The sequence below is a fragment of the Gekko japonicus genome, unplaced genomic scaffold, assembly GCF_001447785.1.
Source record: "Gekko japonicus isolate JY-2015 unplaced genomic scaffold, Gekko_japonicus_V1.1 scaffold193, whole genome shotgun sequence".
Lineage (NCBI taxonomy): Eukaryota > Metazoa > Chordata > Lepidosauria > Squamata > Gekkonidae > Gekko > Gekko japonicus.
In genome coordinates, this window is record NW_015161952.1 from 464571 (window position 1) to 490104 (window position 25534).

General features: G+C 44.8%; 1 protein-coding gene across 2 annotated transcripts in view; it reads right to left on the reverse strand.

The window, feature by feature from the left end:
- The window catches only part of GOLIM4 (golgi integral membrane protein 4), an 83491-nt gene that overhangs the window by 20742 nt on the left and 37215 nt on the right, over positions 1–25534 (reverse strand). Inside the window, exons 2-8 of one of the 2 annotated variants that reach the window (XM_015429460.1) lie at positions 12363–12437; positions 11383–11432; positions 9804–9857; positions 7760–7910; positions 7471–7553; positions 6189–6272; positions 655–822 (exon numbers count right to left, since the gene is read on the reverse strand). In XM_015429460.1, coding sequence (XP_015284946.1) covers positions 655–822; positions 6189–6272; positions 7471–7553; positions 7760–7910; positions 9804–9857; positions 11383–11432; positions 12363–12437 — 665 coding nt within the window. The remainder of the gene's footprint in view (positions 1–654; positions 823–6188; positions 6273–7470; positions 7554–7759; positions 7911–9803; positions 9858–11382; positions 11433–12362; positions 12438–25534) is intronic. The other variant, XM_015429461.1, reaches the window with a different exon arrangement.

The window sequence follows — 25534 nt, forward strand, 5'->3', positions numbered from 1 at the left end:
GCGCATGCGAACACTTGGGTTAAAAAAACAACACAACCCCCGCGGCGCCGCTTCTTTGCCGCGCTGCAGGAGTGAGGTATGATCGGCACCTCCCCCCCAACCACGGGACATCGGGCGGGACGTTTGATCCGGCTGCTGCGCGGTAGTTTGCTCCGGGGCAAACAGCCACGCCTCCCCCCCGCGATATCCGGCCCGTGTGACCGGGGCCTTAGTTGGTCTTAAACTTTGTTCTATTGCTTCAGACCAACATGGCTACCCACCTGGAATTTTCTGGTGAGTGAGAGAAAGGCATTCTGCAAACGGTTCAAAACACACATTGCTCTTTACCACTATTCCTCATGTTCCAGAAGAGAGCCCCGAAACGAACTCTAGAATCTCTCTTATAAAAGGGGAGGCAGCCCAGCTCAGCAGAAGGCGAGAAGGGCAAAAAGGAGACCAGCAGTGTATGTACGACATCCAAAAAGCAAAGCGGAAAGGGAAGCAAAATTTAATCTGCAATACAAAAGAAAAAGACACACCAGTCCTTGTCCGTGCCCTACCTTACAAGGTCATTGTCAAGTTTACCAAGATCACCTGGGTGCCGTTCATTATACACAGACAAAATCACAATCTGAAATGTTAATGATTATTGCTTTCCAAGCTGGCTGTTCCTACCTCTTGTTGCTGTTCAGCCACGTTTGAGTCATGTGCTTTGGGGTCACTTGAGGGTGAAGGCGCTAGTGTCACTTGCACAACGTGTGGCGGGTGGAAACTTTCAGGCCTTTGGAAACTCGGCATCTTTTTAAGGGTGTCCTTCAGCTGTCTGTATTCCTCTACCTGGGACTGGAATTCAAACGGAGCCATTAGAAATCTCTGACAAGCTGGTTTTTAATAAAAAAGAACTGAAGGCGGCAACTCCTAGGCAACATTGTAAAGTGCTAACCAGAGCAAAAACGTGCATGTGTTACAGCTAGATGTCTATATGCTCCACTATGTGCCAACTTAATACATTGCCATGGACATGCAAAATGTAGCGTAAAATCCCCACAGAAGAGGAATGGGGATTAGTTTTTCATGCCACGCAGAAGAAGAACAGACAGTCAGAAGTGAATTATTACGTTTCCTTTCAACCTTTAAAAATACACACAGAGAGGAGGCACCATGGGTTCCTGAGATAACAACAGGAGGACAGAGTTAATCTCATGCACTTGTTCAAACGCTTGTAAGAAAACTGGCTTCCCTTTATTAATGCAACGGTTCCTCTTTGCAGCAGGTAATGATGAAATACAAATTATCTGCCAAAAGAACAGTTCTGTTTCGCGGGTAAATATAGCAGCGCAAAATATGCCCTGGTTCAGCACAGGACACAACAGAACTTTGTGCAGGAGAGACGCACTGCAGATAATTTTCATCTCAGTTTGAAGAAATGTCTGACACAGGCACTCGGTCCAAAGGCTGTGGTTGCATTCGAACAATTCTTCTCCCTCAGAAAAGGGGCACAAAGTTGCTCAAATGAGGGTGGCCACCCCTCCTCCAAAAGGAATGAATCCATTAACAAATGAAGCTGTCCAAGACAGTCTTACACCCACAGTCCCACCCTGAAGTATTACGCGAATACATGAAACTCCTTAACACCCGTTCAGACCCCTTGTCTACCAAGGTCAGTATCGTCTACTGTGACTGCCAGCCGCTCTCCAGGGCCTTCCACATCACCCACTGCCGGATCCTATTAGCGGGAGATGCCGGGGATTGAACCAGCAACCTTCCACATGCAAAGCAGATGCTCCGTCACAGAATCATCCTCTACCACTGAGTCATCCATGCCTGATCCCACCACAGCTATTCCAATCCTGTCAGAAAACCGTCTACAACACTCATCCCAACCTTGCCAGCTGCTTTCACATCATTCTCTTCCTTCTCTCTGAGGGTGTGGTGCAGGAACCACTCAGTAGCTAAAGATTTGAGGGTCAAACTCACGACGACAGCAGATCTGATCCCCAACCTGTGATTTGGCTGCAAGAAGCAACCCCATGAGCCCCACCCCACAACATGGACTTGTGCTGAAGTACTGACAATTCACTCACACTGCACTCTGTTCCCATTATCCGACTCTTATTCAGCTTTTTGTCTGGATTCCCCCAGGAGAGGCAAGTCTCAGGTGGTAGAGAAAAGCCTTAAACCCGAGAGCCAGCTTGGTGTAGTAGTTAAGAGACGTGGACTCTAATCTGGAGAACCGGGTTTCATTCCCCGCTCCTCCACATGAACCCTGCTGGGTGACTCTGGGTCAATCACAGATCTCTCAGAGCTCTCTCAACCCCACCTACCTCATAGGGTGTCTGTTGTGGGGAGACGAAGGAAAGGTGATTGTAAGCCACTCCAAGACTCCTTTGGATAGTGAAAGGTGGGGTATAAAACCAACTTTTCTTCTTCTTCTTAATCCCTGGGACTCAGGTTTCCCTTCCATTCCTCATTGGATCCTTTGGTCTTTGAATCTTCTTTTGGGGCAGGTCTCCAACAGAGAGGACAAGAGCCAGGCTGATTCTTCTCAGGTGTGGGCTGAAGCAAGCGTGCATGCCAAAAGCGCTGTGGGGGGAAGCAACTGTGCCGTGTGCCAGGGACTGACACTCCCAAGTTATAAAATGGAGATGGTCAACAGTTTTGAGAGCGCTGAATAGGGTATGGATGAACAGAAGAAGAGTTGGTTTTATACCCCGCTCTTCACTACCTGAAGGAGTCGCAGAGCGGCTTACAATCCCCTTCCACTCCCCACAACAGGCACCCTGTGAGGTAGGTGAGGCTGAGAGAGCTCTCAGAGAACTTTGACTGAGCCAAGGTCACCCAGATGGCTGCATGTGGAGCAGTGGGGAATCAAACCCGGTCCCCCAGATTAGAGTCCGCCGCTCTTAATCACTAAAGCAAACTGGCTCACTCTCAACCACGGCACCAAACAGCCATTAAAGCCACCATTTTCCTGTGACAGACACACTTGCCCCCTCTTGCCTCATTGCCACTTTAGCTGAAATGGGATCTGCAGCTTCCTGGAGCATCACAAACACCCCTAAACAGACAAGAGAGCAGGGGGAGTGGACAGTCCATGGGGGACACAATCTCCGCTGTACCGCTTATTCCACTGACATGCAACTACTGCCTTCTGCTCCTCTCCTCATCACGACATCGTTCCCTGTTGTAGCTGCTCCTCTCCTCATCACAACATCGTTCCCTGCCTCCTGCGTGGCTGCTCTCCCCCCCCCCCAGCAAACAGCACAAAGACACACACCCCTTGCCAGGTTGTGGGCTGGATTGGGCTGAGACAATGTTATTGGGGAGGTGAGGAGAGATCACGGCGCTGCTCGCAAATTCGCCATCTGGTTTCTGCATCACGCAGCTGCCTGCAACGGCCCCAGACCCTGAAGGACTATGCCCACAGCAGCAAGGAACGCTGCAAAAGAACAACTCTGCGGGCATTATGAGACCGGTTACTCAAACAGTAAGCACACCGCTGGGAACCCACCGTAAAAAGCTGCCTCTCCGTATGGCTGGATGTTAAACACGACACAGACTCCCCTGTGTGGTTGGCACTGCCTCGTGGCAAGTTGGCTACATAGCAAATCGTCATCTATAAATCCCTGAGTCCTGTGGACCCCCCCCCCCCCCGACAGTCTGCCTGTTCTACTAGAAAGCAAGTATGGTGTAGTGGTGGGATTAAAACCAGGGAGACTGATTCGAATCCTTTGTCGGCCACGAAGATCACTTGTATGCCCCATCTCAGCTGATCTACCTCACAGAACCGTCAGGAGGGGGGGAAATAGTATCTGCCCGCTATTATACAGCAGGGTGAGCTCTTTGGCACAAGGACAGCATATAAATGTTTAGTTTCCTTCCCCCCCCCTTTCCTGTTTTCCTCCTCCATTCTTTGACTGGTGAAAAAAATCCAGAGCCACTTCAAATCTTGTTGGCATGGCCCACCCATGTAGAAGAACATGCCGTACAGTCAAACCAACTCATGGTGGCATTCATGGGGCATTCCGGGCAAGACAGGAGCAGAGGCAGTTTGCCATGGCCTTTCTCCATGGAGCAACCGAGGGGCTTCCTTGGTGGCCTCTCATCCAAGTACTAACCAGGGCTGACCCTGCTTGGCTTCCTAGATCTGAGAAGATCGATTCAGATTGGACTACTCAGGCAGCAAGAAGAACATGCTGTTGAGTCATAACTGATTCCTGGTGACCCCGTCCATGGGGCATTCCAGGCAAAAGAGAAGCAGAGGTGGTTTGCCAATGCCTTCTTCCTCATAGTCCCCCACATGGTTTGCCATTGCCTTCCTCCCAAGTCCTGACCATGGCCAACTGTGCTTAGCTCCCAAACTCTGATGAGCCTAGGCCAAGCTGGACTATTTGGGCTGCTCCACCCATGTAACAGAAGGCTTGTTCTCAAGGTATGGATGGAAGGTACACGATGCAGACACCTTGAGGAAGCTAAGCAGGCATGGGGCAGGTCAGAGGCTGGAAGCTCACCAGACGATCTTGGACACGTTGCTGTCTTTCAACCTAACCTCTCTCATAGGATGGTCTGAAGATAAATGAAATACCCTCAACACTCCTTGAAGGAAGAGTGGACATATAAACTCAACAAAACATTTCAACACTGCTGGCCTTCCCAGTTTTGGTTGCTTCCCCACAGTAATGTTTCCCTGGTATGCAGTCATTTCCGCAGCTAATGCAAAAGCATGTGCAATCACAACAGAGTATCCACACAGGGAGTTTTGCCCACGCTTTTCTTGGTCTTCCCCGCATAGCCACCATTTCCTGATACCACCAGAAGACTTCTTGCTGGCTTTAAAATAAGATCAGCACTTGCTACATTATATGGTATAGCAATATAGCAACTATGGATTATAAAGCCCTCACATGGCTGGGAGGGGGGACAGCAGGTGTTAATAATGGTAACACAATGGTACCAATATGAACGGGAGGTTCAAAAGTCCACACCTTCCCATCTGTAAACTTTTAAGTCTGTAGCAAGATCTTTGGGGAAAGACTATATAAAAGTGTGTGTGTTGGGTTTCCCCCCCCCCATGTGTTATTTTGTCAGTCATGTGCCAGAACGGGGTTGTTTTTCCCCTTCTTTTCTGGATGTGTTCTGTTCCCCATAAGGTCACTTGGATTTTTCAATGATTCCCCCCCCCCCAAGTTTTCTCCAAGTCCTTTAAAAGTGCTCATTAAAGAAAAACTGGAGAAAGAGTGAAGTGACCACAAATGGGAGCAAAACACATGTGGGAAAGAATTACAAGCATGGACGGCTTCAAAAGGGAATTAGATAGGCATATGGAGCAGAGGTCCATCAGTGGCTATTAGCCACAAGGTATAGATAGGGACTCTGGGGCAAGTGATGCACTGTCATCTTGGTGCTTGGGGAGGTCAACAGTGGGAGGGCTTCTAATGTCCTGGCCCCAGTGGTAGACCTCCTGATGGCAACCTGGTATTTCTGGCCACTGTGTGATACAGAGTGTTGGGCTGGATGGGCCTTTGGCCTGATACAACATTGGCATCTCTTATGTTCTTATGTTCTTATGTAAAAACCTGATGCAGAAGGGGCACAAAACCGACGAAAGAATGAGTGCAGAAAAAAACCCTGGTTTGGGAAAGAATGGAGCAAATAAGGGGGAACCAAGTATGACATCATGTGGGCACTCAAAAAGACTCCAGCCCAACTTGGTCACCAAACCCAAGCAAAAGCTCCTTCTGGAATCAACCTGTGAACCTTGCGTGTCTCACTTTGGGACCTGAGCACTCACTTATCAGAAAATTCCTCTCCTGGAATTCTCTCCAGCTATAGAAGATCAGAGAACTAGAGTTACAGCAGCTGGGAAGGAGAAAACCCACTGAAGACATAGACTGCAGCCTCTGAGACATGAAAGAAAGATGCCTCTTTTATCCACACATACATTCACAACAGTCCATAACAGAGCTGTCAAGAAACAAAAATAATTCACTGCGCTATAATTTTGGCTTAGCAGAATTTTTTTTTCAGGCATGCTTCTTCTCTCCCCAAGAGCACGGGCAGGTTGTTAACTGGAGTTCCCCACGTGGAGAAGGTTTGCATGCATAGAAAGTCACTGTCGGCAGAAATAGAGAGGAAGGAAATTTTAGGAAGAAGAAGAACTGCCATTCGTTAAAAGCGGAGCGAATGCATAGAACACTCTCCTGGCTGACCTGCGCAGCTTCTAGCGCACTCTTGTGTTCTTCCAAAGTCACTACAAGCTGGTCATGTTGGGACAGTAAATCCTTATGCTGCAGCTACACAAGAGAAAAAACAAACAAACTCTGGTCGCCGGTTGTTCTTCCTCAGACACCGAGGGCAAAGGCCGATCGCTCTTTAAAAGCAAAAATAAATTCTTACAGCTGCCAGCTCACTAAAAACTCAGTCTGGTCTCTCGCCTTCTCATCAATTAATTGAATCAAATTAAACACATGTATTTACATATCGACAAACTTCTATCTAGGGGCCTTTTCTTTGTTGGCTTTCCAGAGGAGGGTGAAGGCAGTGTGCTGGATCCAGCAGTCCACTGGATCTTCTCCACTTCCCCCTTCCCTCAGCAGTCTTCTATGACTTGGGAAAGCTGATTTCTGGGGTCACCGGACCCAGGTGGGAAGGTCGCGGGAACTGCAACTAACAGGGAGAAGGGGGGATGGAATCCTCCCTTTCTCCATTCCCATCAGTGCCGTTCCACTGACTCAGTTCTTCTCCGGAGATCTAGGGGATGGATTCAGTATCATCAATTATGTACTGGGCTCTTGAGGATGATTTTCTGCTTTTTATAGTTGCTGTACTGTGGGGTGTCATCCAAATTTATTATTAAACATTTACTGCTGGACTGCTAGTCGTTCATCTGGCTAATTATGCTTCCGGGGAATTCTGCCAGGGGAAATTGTATACAGGACTGAAATTTTTTTTGGGGGGGAGGGCGCCTTGAATTTTATTATTTTGTATTTTGATGTTCTGACCCTGGGTAACTCAGTAAAAGAATGAGGTATAAGTGTAATAAATAATGCAAAACAGCCAACAACTTAAAAGTTCTCGAAGACTGGACAAGGTATGTAATCTGTGCTGAGCAGAAAGGAAATCCCATAAAACTCAGGAACATCACAGGCGGCAAAGAAATCCCTGGACTGAGGGCTCTCAGTCTCCACCACCTTCTCCTCCTCCTTCACAGCACGGAAGGAAGACTTAAAAGTCCCCTCTCCCCATAGTCCCAATCCAAATCAGCACTCCTCCCCCCCCCCCAGCCTGGGACCCATGTTTGACCCAGGAATTCCCAGTACACCTCTGCTTGATAGTCCCTGCGGCAGAGCCAGGGAAGGCTCCAGGAACAATGTATCATGTAGTTTGGGCCTTCAAAAAAATTTTATTTTCCAGTTCCTATTTTTTTTAATTCCCTTTTGCAAATGAGGAGGGATTTTATCCCTCCCTCACTTTAGAAGATCGGAATCTTACCTTCACATCTTGAAGCTGCGTATGAATATCTTGGTGGGCTTTTCTCAGCTGCCTGTTCTCTTCCCGCAGATTATACAGAGATTCTATTAAAAATTCAATACAAATAACAGAAATTGATCCTACAGCCCAAAAAGGGGGAAGGGGGGGGATGTGATTTACACCCTGCAGGGAATCCTAATTATGTTCTGGCAGGACTGAAAACTTGTTCTGTGCCATACAGGTGGGCAAGGTCTAGGAACCGGGCTACCCTCCCGCCTGCCGAATCTAATTAAGGAACACAACTCGATACCCTTCAGCTTGGAGAGCTCCTGCCCTTTCTCTTGCTGCATCTCCAAGTATCTCTGCTTGTGATCATTAACTGCTCTGCTGAAGTCTTCGGCCTGTTTCCGGTGCTCCTCCTCTAGGTCCACGTGCACCTTCTTGAGTTCTTCATGTTGGCTCTTCCAAAGTGGGACAAACAAAAAGAAATGGGATACACCATCACAAAGGAGTTCTGCACCCAAATGGACTGTTAGCTATACGTAATTGGATTTCCAGAGCAAACTTGGTCCTCGGGTCAGTCTAGGCTTGGCACAGGCATGAGTTTTCCGAACCAGAGATGGCTTGGGCTGCTTCCACATGGATGTTTTGTTCCACCTTTTCTCCCTCCTTCTTGGGGGACGGTGTATTGGCTCCACTGAGCTATTTCCCAAACCTCCTTGGGTATGGGTTTGGGAAAGATGGCAGTCAAAATGGGTTTGGCTATTATGTGGGATGGAAGGTGCAGATATACAGACCTCCCCTGCCCCTATCGCTACCATTTTTGTGCTGTGCCTGTCATTCTTCCACCCAATCAGTCTTTCCACACAAAAAAGTAGCAATTGTCTCATCGCTATATAAAGTTACAATTGATTTTTTTCAAAAGCTGGTAAAAAGTCCTCCAGTGGTAGGGATTCAGGAGAGGTTTTCGTGGGCACAAGGGGAAACCAAGAAAAGAACAGAGAATAACCCTGTGTGGACACTCCATTGCCACTGCAAGTTCCTTCGAATCCACAGTGGCAATGAGTACAATGGAGAATCGTTGCAGTGGGGATGCAGGCTTGGTTAAGAAGGGACCCACGATTAGCATTAACCACTGTTATCATAGAGAAAGGTTTAATGCTAAACCCTGACTAATTCCATATTGTCTGCGCCTCTTTGTGCTTCGCAGGGTAGAAATGAATGAATGAATTAAATAAATAAAATATGTGGCAACCAGATACGGGGCTTTTTCAGTAGTGGCACCTGGTTAGGGAACTTATTTCCCCTTGAAACTTGCCTGGGGTCTTCATTATTCTCTTTTAGACGCCAAGCCAAACTGTTTCTGTTCACCAGGGCTTTTAATTAAGGGGTCAATCTTTTAAATCAGGGATGCCAAACGTGTACCCTGGGGGGCGGATCAAGCCTCCAGAGGGCTTCTATCAGGCCCACAATGGAACTGGTTGTCTTCTGCTTCTTCTTCCAGTTCTGCTGCTGCTGCATCATTGTAGGTTTGCAGCTTACAGAAACACACCTGAACAGCATACTCAAGACTGCAACAGCACAGACATTTTGATGCAATAATTCAGAGCAAGAGGTGTCAGTTAAATAAACAAAATATTGCAAGACTGCTAATGTTTTAAGTGTGTTTTTATTTTAAGTAAAAAAAAACCCTACCTTTGTATTTGTGTCCTTTATAAAGTTTATCTCTCCGCTACCTGGCATTACATTTTATGACACACATGGCCCGGCCCAAAAAGGTCTCATTTATGTCAGATCCGACCCTCATAACAAATGAGTTTGACACCCCTGTTTTAAGCACCATTTTATAATGTGCTTTTAGTCTGAAAACTATTATTTTAAGATGCTCAATGACCTATTTCTTTATGCTCTGACTGGGGGAGGGGTTAATTATGGGTTTTAATTAATAACTTTTAATGATGTTTTATGTTTTTACTGTATTTTATTTTGTCAGCCGCCTTGAGAAGGTCTTTTGGATTGGCAGCATAACACTTTTCTAAATAGACAAAGAAGCCAAGGAAGAGGAAAATTTGTACCAGAAAAGATGGGAAGGAGGGAGGGAAGAATTCATGAGGTCACGTCCTGCTTCCAATCTCTTAAACTAGGGTACAGCCAGCAATTCCGCTGGGTAGTCATTTGCATAGGATAACTGTGAAACATTTTGCACAACGAGGCTTTCTTCCCTGAAGTAAAAAAGATATTCTAACTGAAAATTGACAACAAATGTCAAATAAGATTTAAAGCTAAATGTCAGCACCATTTTTTCAAAAAAAACACCTGATTCAGATTGGATTTTTACGGAAATTCATATCTACCTTCAGCATCTGGTGTTGCACATTCAGGGCACTGTATCTGTTATTGGAATCTTGCTGTAAAACGGGAAAGAGAGAGCAGTATATAGTTAGAGGACAGTATTAACAGCTTCCTGAACAGATGGGTAGCAAGACTGCGTCCATTTTGTTCATGATGCTTCTATCTTGTTGCTGAGATTACTGGCTTCCTTCTATCTCAGCAACTACTCTGGACATCACAGCAAACCAGCAGAAGAAGCAGGGCCACACCTATTTCTCTTGGAGCAGTCTTACCTCATCCAATGCTTGGCATTCAGGTCCCTGGCAATTAATCAGCTATGGGCAAAAGTTGCTACTGTTTGCATTTCCATCACCTAAACAGAATCCAGGCTCATATTTGGGTCAGCCTCTGTTCTGTTCCAATGCAGGTTTACAGCTGAGCATCAAGAGGACAAAGAGACTGCTGTGGAATTGCACACCTTTAAGGCTAATGATGAAGAAATTGTTGAAGATGATGGACTGCTAAAGATTTTTTTCAACCGTCACCCAAAAGGGAGGCCGCAACCAAGAAACCAGAAGGAGATTAAGACTGGAAAGGCCAGTCAAGAAGGAGCTAGAAAAAGATCCTTAACTGTAAGATTGTATCAATGGCGACCAAGATCATTCATGCCTTAGTATTCCCCATTACTATGGATGGGTGCGAAACTTGGACAGTGAAGAAAGTTGATTTGTTTGGATTGAGGTGTTGGAGGAGAGTTCTACTGATACCATCAAACACCAAAAAAGACAAATAATTGGGTTCTGGGTCAAACCAAGCCTGAACTCTCCCTGGAAGCCCAAATAACTAAACTGAGGCTTATCATACTTTGGCCACATTATGAGAAGACAAGAGTCACTGGAAAAGAAAATGTCAGGAAAACCTGAAAGCAGCAGGAAAAGAGGAAGACCCAACATGAGATGGATTGACTCAAGAAAGGAAGCCCTCAGTTTGCAAAGTCTCAGCAAGTTTGTTATCAGTAGGACATTCTGGAGGTCATTGATTCATAGGGACACCATAAGCTGTAAATGACTTGACGGCACTTCACACGCACACACACAGTTTTCTTCCCCACCTCTGGATGAGTTACCCCAGCAGTACCAATCTGCACAGTATGAAATGCCCACCAAACTCTTGGCTCTCCTCTTATTTGGAATTGCTCCACAACCCTGGACCCCCTCGCCCTCATCCACTCAGTATACACACACCTGACCCTCCCCTTTGCTCCCCTCCCTGCTTCACAGGCCAGGAGAAAAAGAGAGTCTCACCTCCACCTGTCCTATAATAGGGGACAAAACCATTCACCCGAGTGCTCTTTTAACTGGCTTCAAGGCCCACGTTTGTGCACCTGTAGAGTTCCCACACATAATGACACATAATCTTATTTCTTTTTCCCTTTTGGACTACTTGATGCCCAGATGTCTGGACCTGTGCCTGTGTTTCAGGATTGGTAGCTATAATCTCACGATTCTTTCTGGCCTCCCTGCCCGAGTGGAGTAACTTGCTCGAAGTAACTTTTCAAAATCTACACATATAAGTTCTTAATGACTGGGTTTGCTCACTTACCCTTCCTTTATTTAGTGTCTCTTGCGCTTCCAATTTATAAACAAGAAAATCTGAAAAATAAAGATGGAGGAAGAGTAGAGGTGGCATATTGACATGCAAACAGAGAAAGGTACATTTTGTCCAAACAAAATTTTTAGTCCAAACAAAATTTTGGCTGTAATCAGTTTACAGCCATGAGATGTTCTGCCTTATAAGCTTGCACACACAGCTCTTGATTTCTTTACAATTACTACACATCTGGGAACTGGCAGCCGAGGATGTGAGCCAACCTCAGCATCGTATCTACGGTGATGTGAGGAATTTTGAACATTCTGGGATGGCCCATGCGCGCACACACACACGCTTCATGTGGCGGTTAAGAAGCAACATACACATACGTGCGTGAGCTAGGCACCAGGGTCTGCTTCAGTGAGAGATGCACAATACAGTGACACTGGATAGAGAACAATGTACTGTCCTTGATAGATGAGGGGCCTGCTTTGGTCAACGGTGGCTTCATATGCTCTTCTTATTGTTGTGCAGAAAGCACACACACCCCATTCCCAGCTGACTGGGAAAAGGGGTTATAAGAGTGGATCAGAAAATATGGATCTTTTAGAGTACGAGAGTAAAAATGCATCTTCAATTTAGTACACGCTGTTGTAGATAATATGAGGTTTACTGTTGACCGCTAGATGGCACCACAAAACCATTAAGTTGCATAAGAGAATTTATCTACTGAGCAAAAGTGTTTGAAACAGATATAACTTTTTGTTTTAGCACAGTAAACGGTTTCCAGTTGAAAATGAAGACCCTGCTTATCGTTAGTGGTCTATAAGAACTATGGCAAATCGTCATCTACCCAAGGTGCTCGCTAAATTGTAGAAAGCCCTGAATTTTACAAGTGCTTAGAGCAGTTAAGGTGTATGCAAAGTATCTACTGCATCCATATTTAACCAAGCAAAAAGCCTTGCAAAGTCAACTGAAATTTAAGCCATTACCTTCTTTTGCTTTCTTGTGTTCAAGCCTCTCCTTTTGTAAAGACTTTTCTAATCTTGACCGATGCTCATATACAACTGAAAAGTCAGAAAATACAAATCGTCATTCAATGTATTACTATAGCGAACTCGTAACATGGTCCCATATGTGGATAGTTAAATCCAGAGACTGAGGCAATAGACAGACAAAACATATCTTTCCGCAAACCTGAGAAAGTCTCAGGTTTGCAGAAAAATCCAAAATAAAAAAAATACATTGATGAGTTAACCGCCCCCTAACAATAGAAGCAACACACGTAGCTTTAAGAAATGTTCTCAGTGGTTGTTGCCAGGCAACCACATTATTGCCAGCCTTCAAGCCTTTGTTTCTGCCCTTTCTAGTGTTGGTTTGGTCTAAGGGAAGACTCATTGGGGCCAGGCCTGGCAGCAACCCTGGGCAACTTGCTACTACATGATTTGCAAGACCTACCGAGGCTCAGCTGCTCACTACTGTTCAACAACAGCCATCCCACCAAAGCCAGTGTACTGTAGCAGTGAGAGCTTTGAACAAGGATCTGGGAAGCCCAGGTTTTAATCCTCAATCTGCCATGGAAGCTAGGTGACCTTGGGCTAATCTAACATACCTCACAGGGTTGTTGTGATGATAAAATAGAGAAGAGAAGACTGCTATAATCTACTTGGGTTCCCCATTGTGGAGAATGTCAGAGTATAAATGAAGTAAATAAATAATAAGTAGAGTTGAAGATGGGGGGCAGATAAAAGGTTGGTGCGTGGGTGGCTGGGTACGTAGAAAAAGAGGAACTGTGGAAAGGTGAGGATATGGAGACTACTAGGTAGAAGATACAGGGGAAAGTAAGGTGCTCCCCACATGTTTTTGCAGGTTCCCCCACTGTCAAACTGGGTCCAGACCAGCAGCTGGGCTAGCACGGCACAACTGGGCCACACTTTTCCCAGGAAGAGGCTGCCAAGGGAAGGGGAGGGAAGGAGGGGAAAAATGAAGACAGTGGGCCAGATAAAGGTAGTTGGGAAGGGGAAAAGGCAGCAGGGAAATGGAAGACACTTTGGGGGTCTTTCAGGAAAGGGAAAAAGAAAATAGCGGGGAAGAGGAAAATGAGACACCCCTGCAAGTCCTTGAGGGTCTCCCACTTGTGTGCGTGTACACACACACACACATTCTTATTGATTGGGATTGCAGTGTAGCGCTAAATACACACATATGAAAGCAAAGAACAGGATACCATTCCAAGGATTCAGACGGCTGAAAATTACAACTTTCATTTAAGACGCATGTATTTCCAGCCCTCTGGCTAGAAAGGTACATTTAAAAACTTGTGGCAGACGGCTGAATAATAATAGTCAAGAGGGTTAGGGTTTCAGAGGCCTACATAACTCTTTTCACTGACACACAGACCGTTATTTCTTCCCTTCCCTGTCAGGCATCAAAAGCAAATCAGAAGGGGCTCAACAGACATTTACAAACATCAAACATTTTGCTGAGCGATCAGTCCCTCTGTGAACATACATGAGGTATCCCCTCTCCCTCTTTCTCCTTTTGGATCCCTCCTTAAAGCCACACACACACACAACTTTGGCTGAATCATGGCTCTCCCTCTCAACTGAACTTTTCTCATACCCTTTCCTTGCTATCCATCCATTGCCAGCAATGCTCCCTCTAAGCTGTGGAGTCTTGTGAGCAAAAATTCTACTTTGTGAGCTACTGGCATTAAAGTTTGGCAGTTTGTTTGTTCTGGAGCCACCCTTCCTGAGCTAAGACAAGAGGCTACAAAACTGTAAACTAGCTCACACTAACTCAGCTTAGAGGGAACATTGATTGCCAGTCATAATTTTTTACTCAAAGAATAGCAGACTGGCAGACAGATGAAGCTAATCATCAACTGAAGGCAGCTGATGAATCTTCCAGAGATCATCTCCCAAGATCAAGTGACGTGTCAAATCCAAAGGCATCCTTGACTCTTATGGTCACATCAAACATGGAAGTTGAATAGAGCTGTGCCAGGAATTGTAAAGAAAAGAAATTGTAAACAAAATAGCCAGTACCAGAGTGTGCTTGCCTAGATTAGTGGTGCAGCCTCACTTGGAATACTGGGTCCAGTTTGGTCAATGCATCTCAAAAGATAGTGTTACTGTTACACCCAAAGTAGTGCCCTCAGAAAATGGCAATCAAAATCATCAGGGGGTAGGAACACCTTCCTTACAAGGGAAGGCTAAGGAGTCTGACTTCTTAGTACTGGGGAAAGACACAGAGGGATGATATGATAGAGATTTTTGTTAAAGTATGTGTGGTGAACAGAAAAGAGATAGCGAGAACTTCCTCTCCCATATTACTGGCACTTGGGGCTCCCAAGGAAGTTGTTGGACCACAGATTAATGACAGACAAAAGGACATACTGCTTCACCTAGAAAGTTTGCTGCCACAGGATGTAGTGATGGTTGCTAGGTTAGTTGCCTTCAAAAGGTTGGACAAGTTCATGGATGATAGGACCATCAATGGCTATTGATCACAATGCCTAAATGGAACCTCTGTGTTCAGTAAGAGCAGCTCTCTGAACAAATTTAGAGTCCAGTGGCACCTTTAAGACCAAGAAAGTTTTATTCATTTTCAAATACATTGGAAGGAAGGTAAGGTTCAGACAGGGGTTGAACTCTCTGAGTAGCTCTCCGCAGGGGTCGTTTCGTAGAAAAAGAGCTAGGGGAACTCATTAGCATAACTCATTAGCATATGCCACACACCCTGACGTCACCGGAAGTGTGTCATAAGGCCACCACCCCCCGCCCCCAACGGTCCCGGCCGCCGGCACCGGCCTTGCAGCTCCACTGCCGAGCCCCATGAGGGGCCCGGCGGTGGACCTGCAAGGCCAGCGGGAGTGCAAGGAAGCCCCGCGAAGGCCCTCCCTGGCCCCAGGCAGGCAGGGGTGGGGAGAGGCAGGGAGGAAGCAACTTACCCTCCCTCTTCTCCTGCCTCCTCCTGGCTGAATGAGGGCTGGAAGCGGGGCAGCCGGAAGCAGGGGGCGGGGCTTTGTCATGTGCCCCACCCCCGTACCTCACCCGGGGGAACTGCGATCCCCCGCGATCCCCCCCGAAATGACCTCTGGCTCTCCGAAAAATAGTGCTGGGGGGGAGCCTTCAGCAGGTGGAGGCTTTGGTTTCTATGTCCTGGCTTTGCAGACCTTCCAGGAAAAAGGATGCTGAATTAAGTGGACCATTCCTGTGACCTTGCATGGCTGCTTTTAGGTTCTTCTAAATGAAAACTTTAAAAAAAATGCCTCATCAAAACTGTGATCCACATTTTCAGAGTACATAAACAATATTTGGTATTGTGAAATCTGAAAGCCATAAAGGCAAGGGAAACAAACGGTTCCTTAAAACAAGGCTCTACACATGAAACCCTAAATTTTGGAGAAGTAACTTCCCCACTCAGAATCAACCATGGTGATGGTGGTGACTTCGTCCTACCTTCGCAGCTTTAGAATTCACCAGAGCTTTTAAATGGCTATTGGGTTGCAGGTGTTTTATTTTGTGTTATTAGGTTTTATCAGATTAGGAGGAACTGGGGGTTTTATTGTTACCATTCGTGTATTATAAGATACCATGAGGAAAGGCGGGATATAAATGCTTTAACATTTCTTTATCTACTCGATCATATTTGTGATAATCCTTCAAAAAGTACCCCAAAAGACTGGTGAAACAGGACTTCCCTTTACAGAAGTGATGTCTAACAAGCAGGGTCCATTCACCCACGTGCTTAATCATTCTAGCTTCAGAGTTTCCACCATTTAACCTCAAGCAAATGATACTGATACGTATTCCGGATCTTGTCTGGATCCCCTTTTAAAAATGTGCTACCTTCCAGTCCTCTGGAAAGGAGGCTGTTTTAAGGACACTGCACATTTTTGTTAGAAAATTAACAATCTCTCCTTTGAGTTCCTTTAGAGGTATAAGACACACTGAACTCAATTCGCCATATGGTTGCCCACTAGGGCTGCCAAGCCACGGTGGGGGATCCGTGCGTCTTCACAGGATCCCTGCCGCGGCTTGGCAGCCCTATTGCCCACTCATCTCCTGGAGCTCTTCACATCCCACCTTGGTTTTCATCATCCCTAGTCACTTAGTATGGTTTGCGAACTTGGCTACGACACTGCTCTGCCCCAATTCCAAATAATTAATGAACAAAATATATAGCACTGGTCCCAGTACTAATCCTTTTGAGACCCCGCTGCTCACTTCATTGCAAAAACTATTCATAAGAACATAAGAGAAGCTAATGTTGGATCAGGCCAAAGGCCCATCCAGCCCAACACTCTGTCACACAGTGGCCAAAAATACCAGGTGCCATCAGGAGGTCCAGCAGTGGGGCCAGGACACTAGAAGCCCTTCCACTGTTGCCCCCCCAAGCACCAAGAATACAGAGCATCACTTGCCCCAGAGTTCCCATCTATACTTGTGGCTAATAGCCACTGATGGATCTCTGCTCAATATGCTTATCTAATTCCCCCTTGAAGCTGTCCATGCCTGTAGCTGCCACCACCTCCTGTGGCAATGAATTCCATGTTTCCTACTCTCTGTTTCCTGCCATTTATCCAACTTTTAATCCACGAGAGGACCAGTCCTCTTATCCCATGATTGATAAACTTAAGAGTGTCTACTGAGGTACTTTGTCAAAACCCTTTTGGAAGTCCAAGTAAATTATGTTTACCAGACTGCCCTTATCCTTTTGCTTGTTAACCTGCTCGTAGAACTCCAAGAGATAGGTGAACCAAGACTACCCTTTCCAGAAGCCACACAGATTGTGTCTCAGCAGACTCTGTTTCGTGATAAGTTGATACTTCCATCTTTAAAGACAGCTTCTACTAATTTACCTGGAACAAATGTAACTTTCCTGGATCGCCCTTGACCTATTTTAGTGTGACAAGAGCCCAGGAGACATCATCTTTGTATCTGATGGGAGCAGCCATTTGGAAACAGCTGCCTCCAAGCTTGGTTTGGAACATTCAAATGTCTTGAGATTGACCCCAGCCTTCATGGCAACCATGAAGCCATTACTTGCCTTCACCTTCCCATGAAACCATTACTTGCCTTCACCCTCCCAGCAGCCATTTTATGGCAGTACCTGCTATTTGTTCCCAAAATGAAGAAAAAGTGCCCACAAGGTCAATAACATTGGGGAATTCCTGGATTACAGGAGTTCCTTCTCATTTTAGAGAAAGCAAATGCACAGAATCAGGACAACTTTTTGCTTTGTAGAGATGGAGGTGGGGGGAATAACACTCAAAGTACTATTTCACAATTACACAGATTATTGCATAGTTTCAAAAGACAACCACAGCAGCTGAATCCGGCTATTTAAAAAAACTGCAAGCTGATGCAATCTTTTAAAGATAGTTTATGGGTTCTTTATATTGAATGAGTAAAATTTAAGTACTGGAACCCTCTTCCCAGTGTACATAACACAAATCAAGAGAGTCAAAGAAGCAGAGGTATAAACAGGCAAACCCATTCATGAGACAATGGCTGTGACCCAAAGGGAGAATAAACTTTGACAGACATACAAAACCAGTCAATACACGCCGAGTGAAATAGTAATACATCAAGAAGTGTCAGAATTATCTGCAATCTCATTACACATTTTTTCCTTGCCATTATTGACTGGGATGGGGGGGGGAGACCACAGCAAAACGGAACATTAAAGTCATTTGCACTCTTACTATCCTGTACAAAAATCTATTAGGCAGGACTACAGATGATCATATGACAGGGAAAACTCACACCAGCACTGTAAGAAATGTATGCCACAACCAATGAGGAAAGAACACCACTGAGGACTTGCATATCGTGGTATGACACAAAAGGAATATAGTACACCTATTCACAACTTCCATTTCGAATAGGAGTCCCAATCCTAAACATGCCCACACAGAGAGTTCTGATTTCTTAAGTAAGTGTTGTGTAATTGTAAAGGAACTGAGATTATGATGGTGAAAGTTGGACAGTGAAGAAAGCTGGCAGGAAGAAAGTGGATTTCTTTGAAATGCGGTATTGGAGGAGAGTTCTATGGATACTATGGACCGCCAAAAACACAAATGGGTTCTAGACCAAATCCAGCCTGAACTCCCCCTAGAAGTTAAAATGTCTACATGGAGGCTATTGTGCTTAGGCCACATTGTGAGAACACGGGAGTCACCGGAAAAGACAATAACGCTAGGAAAAATTGAAGGCAGCAGGTAAAGAGGAAGACCCAACATGAAATGGATCGACTCCATCAAGGACTTCAGCAAGACTGTTGACGACAGGACATTCTGGAGGTCATTAATTCATAGGGACACCATAATTCAGAAACTACTTAATGGCACTTAACAGAGAGAGAGAGAGTGATTATGATTTAGCTCAAGGGCTGCTGAAATCTCACAGGCATGCACCTGAACAAATACCGAGGTTCCTCCGCCGTGTGCACTCCCCTCCTTGTGTTTCACCTTCTTTACCCTCTACAATATTTCTGCTCTTGCAGCAAAACAGTTTGTCTCTATAGCCTTCCCAGTACTAAACAAGAGGGTGCAGGTTTAATCTGTTGGGGAAGTGGAAGCCACAGTTTGGAGAGACAGCAAATCATAGAATCATAGAATTATAGAATCATAGAGTTGGAAGGGGCCATACAGACCATCTAGTCCAACCCCCTACCCAATGCAGGACCAGCCTAGAGCATCTCTGACAAATATTCGTCCAGCCTCTTCTTGAAAGCTGTCAGTGAAGGGGAGCTCACCACCTCCCTAGGCAGCTGATTCCACCTCTGAACCACTCTGACCGTGAAAAACGTTTTTCCTAATATCCAGTTGATACCTTCCTGCGTGTAATTTAAATGCGTTGCTTTGGGTCCTATCCTCTGCTGCCAACTGGAACAGCTCCTTGCCCTCCTCCAAATTACAGCCCTTCAGATATTTAAAGAGAGCAATCATGTCTCCCCCCCATCTCCAAACATTCCCAAGGCCCTTAGCCTTTTCTCATAGGGCTCAGTCTCCAGACCCCTGATCATCCTCGTCACTCTCTTCTGCACCCTCTCGATTTTGTCCACATCCGTTTTGAAGTGAAGCCTCCAGAACTGCACACAGTACTCAAAGTGCGACCTGACAAGTACACAGAGGGGCTATGACTGTTGTGTGCATGTTTCTTTAAGAGTATTGTATATAAACCAGTAGTAGGAAGAGGGAGTGGTTGCAAGCTGTAGGTGTTTTTATACTGTGTGATTGAGCATAATAAAGCTAACCTGGAAAACGGATAAGGAGGCATTTTATTACGATACAACATTTTGGCGACGAATTGGGATGGCTTTTTTGCCTTTAAACCCACCAGCCTGTTTTTTACAAAGTCCAGGTGAGCCTCCAATTGCTTTCACTTCATGGATTCGTATGTTCAACAATTATCTGCTTGCAATTAGTGACACGGAGGTGTCTGAAGAACGGAAGCTTGCGCTGCTTATTCACTCCTTGGGAGTAGAAGGACAACGTATTTTTTATACATTCTCCCTTACTGATGATAAGTATGAGACTGCTCTTGCTGAACTGGAGAAATTTTTTGTGCCTAAGGTTAATGTGGTTGCTAATCGTTATCAGTTCCGTCAGCGGGAACAGAAACCGGGGGAGTCAACTTTACAATATGTTGCAGCCCTGAGAGACTTAGTCGGCTCCTGTGAGTTTGGAGTGCTGGCTGATGAGATGATTAGAGACCAGCTGGTTGAAAAAACAACAATGCCTCGCATAAGGGAACGTTTACTCCTGGAACCAAAACTTTCCTTGGATAAGGCTATAACATTAGCAACCCAAACTGAAGCAGCTATAAATGAATCCAAGATGATAAGTTTAGGCACTGGAGATGCAGTACAGAGGGTGGAACTGTTGCAGAGGGTGGCAGTACAAAGCCATGATTCTGCAAAGGAGTTAAAAGAACATGCTGAAAAGCCAGGAAGCCAACGAAACAGAATGCCAACAAGAGTGTGTTTTCGTTGTGGCTCCATACAACATCTAGCAAACCACCCTAAGTGCCCTGCAAAGGGAATACAGTGCAATTATTGCAAAAAAATTGGACATGTTTCTAAAATGTGTTCTAGTCTTCGGAATAATTATCAGGTGCATGCAGTTCAAGTACCGGATGTGAAAGTTTTGAATGTGGATGGGAGTAGAATTGTGTCTGAAGTAAAAAGAATTATGTGCACTGTTAAGATATGTGTTAACCCCTTGGGGGAGGGTCAGGAAATTGAATTAATGTTGGATACTGGTTCAGCTGTGTCTATATTGCCTGAGGCACTTTATTTGGAATATTTTGGGAATGTGCCATTAGTAGAGCCAAAAGTGCAGTTGGTGTGTTATTTACAGAACAAAATACCTTTGTGTGGTTGTTTACCTGCTAAAGTGAGTTTTGGTACATGTTGTGCACCTGCAGAATTTTATATTGTGCCTAATGGTACCCCTATCCTTGGCAGGGATTTGTTTGCTGCACTAAAATTGATGGTAGTGGATGGACATACTATGGCTTCACAACTGGATGTTGAACCCTTACAGGGAGTTCCCCTTTGTTTTTCTTCTGCAAGTAGGGATACCTCTGTGCAAGGTATTGGTTGTGCAAAGGGATTTGTGCACAAAGTAAAAGTGAGATCAAATGTTGTTCCTGTGCAACAGAAGTTACGGCGATTGCCAATTTCTGTGAGAGATGCTGTGTCAGAAGAGCTTAAAAAATTGGTGCAGAAGGATATTATTGAGGAAGTGGACTCATCAGAATGGGTTTCCCCCATAGTGGTGGTAAGAAAGAAAGATGGAAATATACGCCTTTGTGTAGACTTAAGAGAACCAAACAAGGCTGTTGTGATTGATAGCCATCCATTGCCACATATAGAAGAGGTGTTTTCAGAATTGGCAGGGTCAAGGATGTTTTCCACTTTGGATTTGCAGAGTGCATATCACCAAGTTATGCTGCATAAAGAAAGTAGAGATCTTACAGCATTCATTACACATGAGGGATTATTTAGATTTAAACGAGTCCCATATGGGTTGGCTTCTGCCCCTGCTGCTTTTCAAAAGATGATGTCATCAATACTTAAGGGGCAGAAGGGAGTTCAGTGCTATTTAGATGACATTATTGTATTTGGAAAGACACCTGAAGAACATGAGAGTAATTTACAGTCAGTATTAAGACGTATTAGTGCAGTTGGACTGGAACTTAATATGGAAAAATGTAAACTAAGACAGGTAGAACTCTCTTTTTTGGGACATAGTGTTTCAGCAGCTGGGTTGAAACCTGATTTGGATCATGTTGAAGCAATTATGCAGGCACCACCTCCTGTTGATTTACAAGGCCTGCGTTCTTTCTTGGGGTTGACATCATGGTATGCAAAGTTTATCCCTAATTATGCTTCAGTTATTGAGCCACTTAGAGAATTGTTGCGTGGGAATACAACCTTAGTATGGTCATCAGCAGCTCAGGCTAGTTTTAATGCTGTAAAAGACCTGATTGTCCATAGTCCTGCTTTGGCATTGTTTGAACCATCATTGCCTATAATTGTAACAACTGATGCTTCGGACTATGGGCTGGGAGCCGTGTTGACACAGCTCCATGAGGGTAAGGTGGAAAAGACAGTGGCATTTGCATCAAGGACTTTGACGCAAACGGAGAGAAAGTATTCTGTGGTTGAAAAGGAGGCACTTGCATGTGTTTGGGCCACAGAAAAGTGGAGGACTTATTTGTGGGGCCACTTATTTAAACTACGTACTGACCATAGTCCCCTGACAACATTATTGACATCAAAAGGATTGGGAAGGGCAGGGAATCGAATTGCTAGATGGTCAGCACGATTGCTCTCTTTTACTTATGAGATTGAATATAAACCAGGAGTAGAGAATGTGACAGCTGATTGTCTGTCCCGGCTGCCATTGCCATCCTCAGGCATAGTGCCAGAAGAGGATGTGGAAGTGGTTGCACTGCTTTCAAGTATTCCAGTTGCAGTGACACAGGAGAAATTTCAAGCTGCATGTTTAGCATGCCCAATCCAGCAGAAATTAAGAGGATTTTTGTTGAATAAATGGCCTAATAAGGAAAAGGGAATTGAGTCAGAACTGTCACCTTACTTTAGAGTACGTGATGAGCTTTCATTGCAAAATGGTTGTATTTTACGAGGGACACATCGATTGTTGGTCCCAGAGGAACTGCGGTCTACATTTGTAGCTCTGGCTCATGATACACATCAAGGGATTGTACGTACTAAACAGCGATTACGGGATTTGTATTGGTGGCCTGGAATGGATTCCCAAGTGGAAGCAGCCATTAAGGCATGTGCCACTTGCCAGTTACATGATAAAACTGCAGTAACACATCCAGCACCACTACAGCCAGTTACATTCCCACATTCTGCTTGGGAAAAGGTCGCCATTGATATTGTGGGACCTTTTGAGACTGCCCCTATTGAATGTCGTTATGCTATCACGTTAATTGATTACTTTAGTAAATGGCCAGAGGTAGGATTTACATCACAAGCTACTTCTGCTACTGTGATTAAGTTTTTGGCTGTGGTCTTCAGTAGGGAAGGGGACCCTAAGGAGTTGATTTCCGATAATGGTGCCCAATTTACTTCTTTGGAATTTGAAACCTTCCTTGCGGAACGAAATATTATACATAGGAGGTCATCAGTGTATTATCCGCAAGCTAATGGAGAAATTGAGCGGTTTAATAGAAGTCTGAAGGATAGCTTGCAGACAGCTAAATTGGAAGGAAGGGCATGGATTGCTTTTACAACTGATTTCCTGCAAGCATATAGGGCAACAAGGCATGCTACAACACAAAGATCACCGGCGGAATTATTACATGGGAGAGAGATGCGTACTAAGTTGAATGTTACCGGAATGTCAGATGCAAGGAGTTATGTGGCATCAGATTCAGAATTACAAAAAAGGGTGGTTCAAAAGCAAGAGAAGTATAAGGCTTATACAGATAGACGAAGGGGTGTTAAGGATGTTAACTTTGAATGTGGTTCATTTGTTAGAGTAAGAAGACCTGGAATTTTGAGAAAGGGGGAACGTAAGTTTACCTCACCCCGTAAGATTATGGAGAGGAAAGGGCCATATACTTATAGATTATCAGATGGCCGGGTATGGAATGCATCTTATTTGGTACCTGCATATTGTAGTGGGAATGGAGTGTGTTTTGAATCAGAGGGTTTTCCTTTGTTACCAGTGACTGAAAATAAGAATGGGTCTGTGCAGAAGGAAACCGATTCAAGCCATCAGTTGGAACGTCCAGATGTACCTCAAGAGATATCGCCACCGTCATCATCAGTATCTCAAGAAGTACCACCAGTTGTTGAAACAGAGAAGGAAGGAAGGAGGAGACGACCACCTGTTTAGATGAAGGACTATGTTATGAACTGAGAAAAGGGGGAGATGTTGTGTGCATGTTTCTTTAAGAGTATTGTATATAAACCAGTAGTAGGAAGAGGGAGTGGTTGCAAGCTGTAGGTGTTTTTATACTGTGTGATTGAGCATAATAAAGCTAACCTGGAAAACGGATAAGGAGGCATTTTATTACGATACAACAATGACCTCCTGCGATTTTGATGCTATGGCCCTTTTAGAAAAAGAAGAAGAGATTGGATTTATACCACGCCCTTCACTACCCAAAGGTGTCTCAGAGCGGCTTACAAACTCCTTTCCCTTCGTCTCCCCACAACAGACACCCTGTGAGGTAGGCGGGGCTCAGAGAGCTCTTGACAGAAACTGCTCTTTTTCAAGAACAGCTCTTATCAGAGCTACGGCTTGCCCAAGGTCATCCAGCCAGGTGCAAGTGGAGGAGTGGGGAATCAAACTCTGTTCTCCCAGATTAGAGTCTGAGCACTTAACCACTACACCAAACCCAAGACTGAATTTGCCTTTTTTTTTTGCCACTCTGGCCGTGCACAAGGGAAAGGAAGGACCATGTGAACCACAGATCCCCCCAGGCTCATTCACAGATCAGCAAACTATAATTTGCTAATATGTCTGTCTGAAGTCAATGACTTCAATAGAATTTAAGCCAGTTATCTGTTTGCAAGCTTGCTTCAACCGGGTCATAAAATCCCCTTCTTGATTAATGTGATTGATTTCATTGATGAGTCCACCTTAATCCAGACTGAGCAGCTGCTCATCTTGTTCCAAGCCCACAAATCATTTCTATCTTTACCAGCATAAATGAGGATTGAAATGATCCGATGCCACTATGCATATACAGGTGGCTCACTTCGTTCAACAATCAACAGTCATTCAGCGTTCAATGCAAGAGCTGCTGTTCTGGACCAGAACCCGCAATCTGACCCGGCATTATGGCCTCTGGAAGCAGCCTCCTAGATGCCATGTGGAAATTCACAAATCAAGCCTGATGACAATATCTGTAGTTTTTAAGAAATAATTTACACTGAATATTGACAGGAAGATGTCTCTTAAATAAAAAGGTGAACAATATTTTTGAACCTATCTTCTATTTTAGTACTTTAGGTTGTTTCCCCCATATTTTCAATGGTCCTATTCTGAAACTAATAATGATTTACTTATCTGAATACATGGCTACATGACCTCAAGGGGGGGGGGGACCCAGATTTCACCAATAGCAAAACAACCTTTTGGCATTTGTGATGCACCACTGAAGTTCTACCTGCTGAATTTTGCAGCAAATTCTCCTTTTGGTTTTTACAAAAATAACAGCAAGAGGGAATGAAACCCTCATAATTATTAATATTGTATGATTTAGAAATTAATTTTTCCAGCTTAGAGACATCAATACATAGTTTTGTCTGGGTGTTTGTAAGCAGCCCATTAAAAAAACTGGAATAAGCAGTATCTGTTCTCCCAAAATTTTCCACTTGGCATCCGAAGCACTTGAAAACCAAGAGCTTATTCATTCCTTCTGCCTTCTTCCTTTTTCATTCAAGAAGGGGTAGCCAAGTGGTTCACCCCGAAGGACACTGGTGTGCTTTAGGTTCACATAATTAATGTCATTTCTGTATCAAATAACAAAACTATAGTGGGTAGACAGACTACAACTAAATTGTTATTTAGTTTTCTTTTTGCATATCGAACATCATCATGTTACATGTTAATTTGCTGTTCATTCTCTGGTTAGAAGTCTGAACCTTACCTGCCACTCCAATG